Genomic DNA, 9,122 nt, shown 5'->3' with positions numbered 1-9,122 from the left:
CCACTTAGCAAAATTCAACTGAATTAATAATCATATTTGCCTTGTACTATGAAAACTTCAGTTTACCATCAAAATATAAAAAGTATTTTAATGGAATGATAGAAATTATTTGAATTTAAAATTTCTATTGATAAAGTATGTTTTATAACTATTAAACTCTTTAAAACTTATTTTCAGTGTATGGTTTCAAATTATGCATTAAATCAATAAATTTTTAAATAAGGAATATTTTTAAATTTTATGGAAAATAAATTTAAATGAATATTTAACCTGAAAGAACAAACTAAATTAACATCACCAGAAATTATTTTGCTATAGTTTGTAAATATTTGAATATATGTAAGTGGTCAGTTGTTTTTTTTTTAAAGTTTGAGACAAAATTTCCCCTTTATAATTGCAATGAAACACCAGGCAAAAATGAATATTTGTCATATAATGAAATGTTTATCTTCTTACATTCAATTAATTGAATTAATAAAATAAAATCACTTTGGAATATATATCACCTGCATTTAGTTTTCCAAATATTAATTCATGGATATTTTAAACTTATCAATTCAACCAACATGTTTATATCAAATACTAGAAGTTATACTTTTTCTACTTTAATAATATGTTTTATGAATATGAATGATCATCTGGAATGTGTGTGTACATGTTATTTTTTTCCTTTTAAGACACAACCCAGATTGATTCAGCTGCACCTTGGATAAAAGCATATTTCTCCACAGGATATCAGGGGAACATTACTAGCCCATTATTCCATATTCTCCAGGATGCTTCATGTGATTCCTGCTAATGTTGAAAAATAATTTGCATTATATACTTGTAATGCATAAGACCTACCCCTATACATTTCATCATGAAAGTTTAAAACAATGTGGAGGTTGAAAATGTCTCATGTGATAAGCTAGATAAACTTTATTAATAATAATAACAATTTTAGAATCAAGCTAGGCTGATGTGGGTTTGATAGACCTCCAATTTTCCCTTGAAACTTTCTCCTTAGTCTAGTTTAGTATTAAGAGGATTTCAGAGATAGGAAAGGCAGTTTTAGGGAAAAGGTGATGTGGGGGGGTGTTCTTGGGAAAGGGATGCATACATGATGGGCAGAGAAACTCCAAGCAACCTGATTGCTTACAAGAATGTTAAAAGATATGGGGGAGAAGCAGAGGGGGGCACCAGGTGAGCTTTGAAACTGAAACTGATACCATGCAGGGAAAAGGAAAGTGGCCAATTAGGAAAAAGACAGGGGACATAAAAATAAGGAAAGGTCCGATTAGAAAGTGAGATGAACAGATAAAGAAACTATGAGCATTTATAAACCCGTAGACAAAGAGACTCACTGGACTAGGTTTTTCCCATTTGGGGGGGAGATCAAATTTTCCCCAAAGGGGAATCCCTCCCCAGGGGGAGTTTGTATATGCTTGCAATAAACTTCCATGCTTTTGCTTAAAATTTTTTAGTCAGTGAATTTTATTCTTTAAACTTCATAGGACAAGAACCTTTAATGAGAGTTCCAGCTTGCCATTCAGGGTATCAGAATATTTGTCAAAACAGTGAACAGAGTTCTTACTGTTGTTAAACTAAAAGATAATCAGAGAAAATCATATTTGATTGTTGTTTTTTGAGGGTCAGGGTATACTTTTTAAGACTCAACATATCTAGCACCTCCTTTTCAAGGATTATATTCAGTATGTTCTTTGATAGCATAAATTACACTTGGGAGTTGCTAGGGGCTTCAGTTTTTTTGGCTCCTTGTAGAGGAAGAACAATGTTTCTCTCATTGCTGGCTAAGTGATTGACAGATTATTTGTGCTATGGCCTGAACTCTTATTTGCCCGGTGTGAGAAATCTCAGACTTACAGTCAATTGGGAAAGGTGAGAAACTGTAGATGAGATATCCATAAAATATATTTGAGCAGTGAGGCTAAAAAGTCATGCCATGGAGTTTAGGAAGAGACAGTTGAATATTTTTGCTACAGTAATTTTATAATTTGTTGTATGATTTTAAATGAAAGGACTTGACAGAGATAGATATATATTCACTTTTTCCATATACTTAACTTACTAAAAACTTTGATGATTCAACAAAGCTAAAAAGTAAAATCTAGTGACATTTTAGAATACATTAGTTAAATTATAATTTTGAGAACAGAGAAATTAGTCTCATAATTCTCTGTTTAAAATAGATATGTATTCTCTTCAATTCTCAGTGTAACAATTCTAAAATATAGTGTATATCTAAAAAATTTCAACAAGATATATTTATAAATTGACAAATCATGAATAATGAAGAAAAATTACATATCTCATGGGATAAGAGAAATATAGAATAGAGGAAAAGACATACTGAAAACTCCACTCATAGAAAAGCAGTCATGTAGATAAAATAGAAAGCAGACAAGAACAAAACAGTAATATCTATATCTATATCTATATCTATATCTATATCTATATCTATATCTATATCTATCTATATTAAAGGTAGAGGCCCGGTGCATGAAATTCATGCATGCGTGTGGTCCTTAGGCCTGGCTGGCTATCGAAGCACAAGCGTGGAAGGGCAGGTCCCAGACCTCTGGACCCTGGGCAGTACCTGGGCACCCAAGCCCCTGTGTGTGCCCCCTCCACCTGAGTACAGCAGAGATGCAGTGAGTGTGGCCAGATTCCCAGTCAAGAGGACAATTTGCATATTAGGCTTTTATTATATAAGATATCCATCCACAGACTTGGTAAAGTATATTACTAATTTCTTAGATGTTGTCCTAATAGGATTCCTGCCTTGAAGAAGTCAGGTTTAGTCTTTTGTTGCTTCTATTTCAGTTCCAACCTCCCTGATTCAGAAATAGAGGCTGTGAAGAAAACTGGTCTTCTCTAATTCCAACAGCACACATTGAAGTCTGTTGAGTACAGATGCAAGTGATTTCACTCCAGTATCCAATATCATGTCCCATTGTTATTGTAAGCCTCTTTAGAAAAGAAACCATAAAGCCTACAATTATATTTGAATGGCACTTGATTTAAATAAGGACTGCATTATTGCTTTCTTACTCTTCCTTGAATATGTCAAGATTATTTGCATTAGGCCTTTGCATTGCTCTTCTCTCTGCCTGGAATGCTTGATCTTTTCTAATTCATGTTTGGCTCTTTCTCAGAAGCCTCCCTAACCTCTACCACTACCCATTAAATTGTATATATTTTTTTCTATTTTATTCACATATAGCCATCTGAAATATTTTGTTAATTTGCTTATTTGTGTTTTATACATCTTCAAGGTCTGGATGCAAGGTCTACGAGAACAAGGAAGCCATATTGCTAATTCACTGATTTTTAAACCTGTAATAGTGCCCTGGAAATGGGAAGTGCTCAAAATTGTTGGTTGGCAATGAACTCATATGAGTATATGCATAACTCAAGGACATAGACAATGGGTGGTGAAGGCCTGGGGGGCCGAGGCAGGGGCAATGGGGGAGAAATAGGGACATATGTAATACTTTCAACCATAAAGATTTATTAAAAAAATTTTGGTTGCATGAAGAAAACTCGACATATATAACAATTAGCCTGCAACCAATTGTTAATAAAAGTGATTAAAGTAGAAAATTTAGGTGATTCTTCCATCATGTATAAACACTTCATGAAGTGGATAGTCTTTCAGAGAACTGAAAGGGTTAGCTAGCTAGCTTAATTAGGAAGGTTTATGGAATGAGGAGGGTCCATGGGAGAGGAATACATAGATAGAGACTTGAAGACGCCGGGATGCTTATCTTACTTGTACAGAGGATAGAGAAATGCCACAGGCAGATAGAAATATTTCTGGCCTGAGCAATTAAAACAGTCATAAACCAAGGACAGACAGGGGTATCTCTGGCCTGAGCAACTAAAGTGACCATAAGTCAGACCAACAGTAGCCCTGACCTGAGCAGCTGGGAGAGCTATAAGATAAGACATCTCTGCCAGCACAACTGGGAGAAAACCACAAGATCAATCAAAAGCGACTCCAACCTAAACAGATCAGATGACCAAACAAGAAAAAGTATGGATGTGGGGGTCATGGGAGCTGATTACAGGGCTAAGGTCTCATGGTTGAAAGGAGGATTTCCAGCCTATTTAATACCACAAGACAAAGAAAGCAGTGATCACCCTTCTTTGGGGCCCCTCTGTCCATCCAGGAGGGACAGTCTTAGGATTAGGAACTGAGAGGACACTTTTTCTTAGGTGGCTCCTCTGCCCCTCTGCACCAAGAGGGTCAGAGTTTAAGGCTTAGAATTTAGAATTAAGGTTTTAGAGGTAGTGTTTGCTTGCAATAAACTTTCTGTAATTTTCACCTGCCATATTTTATTTGTGGCTTCATTCTTGGAATCCATCTGGACAAGGACCTGGGAAAGAAATAACCCTGCTCAATAAAACAACCCTGAGTCAGTACTATATCATGGGTCAGAAGGCAGAAAGTTTTTATTGGATAAAGAATACAAAACAATGAACAAAAATAGAAAATATCTGGTTGGCAGTGGCCACAGAGTCAACCATGCTTAGTGTGAGAAGGCCCAGCATTATCTTCGTGTTTGGGGACTGACTGCCTGAATATAATGCATTTCTAGTTGAGGTGAGCATTTACAGGGACACGGAAGTTATATAACTTTTGGTTTACTGATGTGGCACCCTGGGTAGGAGTAGCTCCAGGTTGGCCTTAGAAAGCTAGTTCAACACCAATACAGTCTATTTAGTAAAATTTATTTGAAGAGTAATTTTATTTACTTATTTAAAATATGTCTTTATTGACTTTAGAGAGGAAGGGAGCACGGTAGAGAGATAGAAACATTGATGAGAGAGAAACATTGATTGGCTGCCTCCTGCAAGCACCCTACCTGGGATCGAGCCCCCAACCTGGGCATGTACCCTGATTGGGAATCAAACTGGTGATCTCCTGTTTCATGGGTTGAAACCAAAGTTGCCCAACTGTGCACATAAGTCTCTCTGGAAAGAAAGGTGATCTCTGCTACTAGCTCTCCTCCTGGGACAGGGCCCTTTTCTAATGTAAATTTCTCTTACATAAGGGTAACTTCTATTTTTAGAGTTTCTCCTGGGTTTGCAGTTTCTCAAAATAATCCTTATGTCAAAGAGGCATATTTGGGCGTGGCATATTTTACTATCCTTCACAAGCAAAGAAGCAAGTAAGGAGGGCATATCAGGCATGAATTAGGACGGAGGCATGAAGACACAAAATTTTACATGTAGAGTTTATGGATAGATTACAATGTCATTAGGGAATAATGACGGACCAACTAAATAATAATGAGGAATTGACCAGACTGAAGTGTTTTGCTTAATAAATTAAAAAATTTTTAATTAAAAATAATCAACTGCTTATTAAATAGAAGGCTGATATTCACTATGTAATATCTTTGGGAATCATGCCTTAAAGATTACGTATCAGTTGTTATACAACTCTGTGTCTATCTAACTATATTAATCTTCACAATAATATTGGATGTATCATCCTTAAATCCCAGTTTACTGTCATAAAGATTGAGAGCATTCCGTTCACATATGACAGCCCTGAAATTTTAAGTGAAGCTTATCTGCAACCAAAGTCATTGTAAATAAAATTTCTCTCAAGGCAAAGCCAATAAGGATTTCCATTATCTGTAATCAATAAATGAAACTGGGCAATTTTTATGTGAAATATGTTATTTATAAATGCACAAAACTATTCAAACTTATTATAGTTTACTTTTAAAATCCTGTATTTACTTAGGGTTTTTTAATTAGTCAAATATAACCATATAAACATGAAGAAATGTTTTACCAAATAATGACTTTAAGTGTTCATTATATAAATAAACAAAGATAGACTATATTTTTCACATAAGGCAAATTTTCAATAATACCTTTATTCTGCGGGTGTATATAAGTTATCTTTTCTATACTTTAATTTATATATTACTTACAATTGATATTTTAAATTTTTGTTGGTAGGACATACTGTTGAACATAGGGGAAGCAAATTTGCATTTTGTCTTAGACTTAGAGTAAAGTAGTTGATAATTCATTAATTTTCTGAGAAGCACTATCTTAAATAGGGCAAAGCATACAATAGATTTTTGCATGTTTTGTGGCTTTTTACCACTTTCTACTACTCAGACAATTTCAATTTAGTCACTATAATAACTTGCTAGGTCTTCCATAAAAAAATACCACAAACTGTGTAGCTTACAAAACTGAGATTTATTTTCTCACAGTTCTGCTAGCTGGAAGTTGGAGATCACGATGTCAGCAGGTTTGCTATCTTCTGAGACCTCTCTTTTTGGCTTTCAGATGACCACCTACTTGGTATGTCCTCACATGGTCTTTCCTCTCTGTGTACCCATGTCTGGTGTGTCTCACATTTTCTTAAAGGCACAAGACATATTGGATTAAGCCCCACAAAAGACCCCCTCATATTACCTCAATTACCTCTTTAAAGATCCTATTTCCAAATACTGTCACATTCTGAGATACTAGAGATTCCGATTTTAACATATAAATTTCTTTTTTTTATCTGAACAATAAAGATTTAATTAAAAAAATAAAATAAAATAAAATGTACAATTCAGTGGTTTTTATTATATTCAGAGTTGTACAATCTAACAATTACCAGTATCTAATTTTAGGATCTTTCCTTTTTCTTTCTTTCTTTTTAAAAAGAAATGCTCAGCCCTAGCTGGTTTGGCTCAGTGGATAGAGCCTGGACCTGCGGATGGAAAGGTCTAAGGCAGCGGTTCTCAACCTGTGGGTCGAACGACCCTTTCACAGGGGTCGCCAAAGACCATCGGAAAACACATATATAATTACATATTGTTTTTGTGATTAATCACTATGCTTTAATTATGTTCAATTGGTAACAATGAAATTGGGGGTCACCACCGCATGAGGAACTGTAAAGGGTCGTAGCATTAGGAAGGTTGAGACCACTGGTTTAAGGTTTATTTCTACCTCAGTAGCTCTTACCCAGCCTGGCCCTGGTCCTGGCTTGGGCAGGAGGCAACCAACTGATGTGTTTCTCTCACATCGATTATTTCTGTCTTTCCCTCTCTCCCCGACTCTCTCTAAACATTAATGGGAAAATACCCTCGGGTGAGGATTAAAAAAACAAACAAAGGTGGGTAACCTGGGCAGAAGGTCAAATCTTCAAAGTGCATGCAAGCTGCTCCCCCCAGGGGGTCCGGTTTGAATGTCCTTGAGCATCTCCAGGAAGGCCTGCGGGGATGGCGCCTCCACATTCTGGAAGGTGTCCTGGACTCTGACGTACAGGAAGAAGTGTTTCCCCTCCAGCCAGATGAACCCGAAGTGGTTCTCATCAAACAGGATGAAGACTCCAGGGTGGCGCCAGGTGTAGGTGAAGCCATGTAAGCTAACAGTAACAGTGTCCACGCCATAGAAACACATCCTGCAGGTGCGGGGGTAGTTCTGGTCACTTGAGCGCACGCCCACAGGCAGAACAAACCGGACAGGCTGCTCCTCCGAAGCTGCAGCCCCGGCCTCCCCGACACTGGGCTGGGCAGGGCTCTGCCAGCCATGGCCCTGGCTTTCCTCAGTCCCGTCTTCTTGCCGCTGCTCCGGGATCACCAGCTCGTCAATCTCCTGGACCACGCGGGAGAGCTTGTTGAAGTTGCGGAAGATCTCGCCATCTCGCAGCTGGATGCGGCGCATGAGGTGGATCTCTAACATCCCGTTGGAGTCTCCCGTGATATTGGTGACCCTGGCATACTTCCCATGGAAGCTGAGCATGGCAATCATTAGGCCGTATTTGCCTTGGAAGAGGCCTGGCCTGATGAGGTCGTCCGGGTGGCGTGGCGGGAGGTAGAGGCGGCGGTAGGTCAGGCAGTCATACTGCTGTCCGTCCTCCTGCACCAGCACCCGCCCCCGTTCGTCCCAAGGCCGCGTTGGTGAATCCTTTCGGTGGTCTGTCTTGATGCACTGGATGGTGAACCTGTCCTTCTGAGTCTGCATGTGGCGGTGGTGGGGCCTGCTGTGGAGGCCTTCCATGCACTCCACCGTGGCTGGTTTCCTCTCCGTCAGGCGAATTCTGAACGAGGGCTTGAAATGTATTGGGCCACGCACATGGGTGTTAAGGGAAGGCCTGTACGCCCAGCCAGTAATGCATAAGCCGTCCACCACGACATTCAGCAGCGTTCTATAGCTGTAATTTAGCTGCCACAATCCCAAAATGTGTCTGTATGGGAACAGCTTCGCATAGACTTCGCCAAACTCCTCGCGGCAGCGCCGTCTCCAGATGCTGTCGATGTGCAGGATGTGGTGGAATTTGGTGCAGGCCTGGGCCAGGCTGGGCAGGTCGCTGCCGGGAAGCGAGGCGAAGATCTCCACCAGCATCTCCACGGGAAAGTCCTGCAGGGAGCAGTGCGGGGGCGGCATGGGGCTCGCGATTCCTCCACTCCCCGCACAGCGCCGAGCTGTGGCATCTGCCTCGACTTGCTTTTCTGCGGGGGCCTGGTTGCCATCAGCTGCTGCTGTCTCAGCTGGGCTCTGGCGCTTCTGATGACACCTACAACCCCGTAAAGAGCCCACACCGCAGAGGCAAGAGAAGGCCTCCATGCCTCCAGGTGTAATAGCCACTACAGCCTGGGCTGCTGTGCCTCCGACAGGCTTTAAACTGGCTTGTGCCACCCAGGAGTCCAGCCACGCCCCCAGGGCCTAGCCACACCCCCTCAGAGAGGAGCCAATTGTAGGACTTTAAACCCATACACGTTAACAGTGGCCTTTCTTTCCCAGTGCCCCCTCCCTGTCCTCCAGCCCTAGCCCCAGGCAGTCACTAATCTGCTTTCTGTATGGATATGTCTCCAGGGATATGCCTATGGGGGGGGGGGCATTTCACATAAATGCAGTCATAATATCTGGTCTTTTGTGACAGGCTTCTTTCACTTAGCATAACATTTTAAAGTTTTATGTATGCTGTATTCTAGTGTATGGGTATACCACATTTTGTTTACCCATTCATCAGTTGATGAGTATTTGGGTTGTTTCTGGTTTGAGGCTCTTAGGAATAGTGCTGCTATGAACATTGTGTACAAGTTTTTTGTGTGAACATGTTTCCATTTCTTTTGGGTATGTACCTAGAA

At 39.8% G+C, this 9,122-nt stretch overlaps 1 protein-coding gene across 1 annotated transcript; it reads right to left on the bottom strand.

Moving 5' to 3' along the window:
* Positions 1–1,490: 1,490 nt before the first annotated feature.
* LOC102254786 (F-box only protein 31) lies at positions 1,491–8,598 on the bottom strand. Its single transcript, XM_005868879.1, has 2 exons — positions 7,264–8,598; positions 1,491–1,586 (listed from the first exon to the last, which is right to left on the bottom strand). The coding sequence occupies exons 1-2, from the start codon at positions 8,596–8,598 to the stop codon at positions 1,491–1,493; spliced, it is 1,431 nt and encodes a 476-aa protein (XP_005868941.1).
* Between the last annotated feature and the right edge of the window lie 524 nt (positions 8,599–9,122).

This window comes from Myotis brandtii, unplaced genomic scaffold (assembly GCF_000412655.1).
Source record: "Myotis brandtii unplaced genomic scaffold, ASM41265v1 scaffold279, whole genome shotgun sequence".
NCBI classification, from domain to species: domain Eukaryota; kingdom Metazoa; phylum Chordata; class Mammalia; order Chiroptera; family Vespertilionidae; genus Myotis; species Myotis brandtii.
This window is presented reverse-complemented; position numbering and strand designations above follow the sequence as displayed.

Bases quoted from the DNA above. Each gene is read 5' to 3' on its own strand.
- LOC102254786 (XM_005868879.1), bottom strand. From the start codon at position 8,598: ATGGAGGCCTTCTCTTGCCTCTGCGGTGTGGGCTCTTTACGGGGTTGT. The intron at 1,587-7,263 runs GTGGAGGCGCCA...ATTATCTTTTAG, and splicing joins TCCAGGACACCTTCCAGAAT to TTTAACAACAGTAAGAACTC.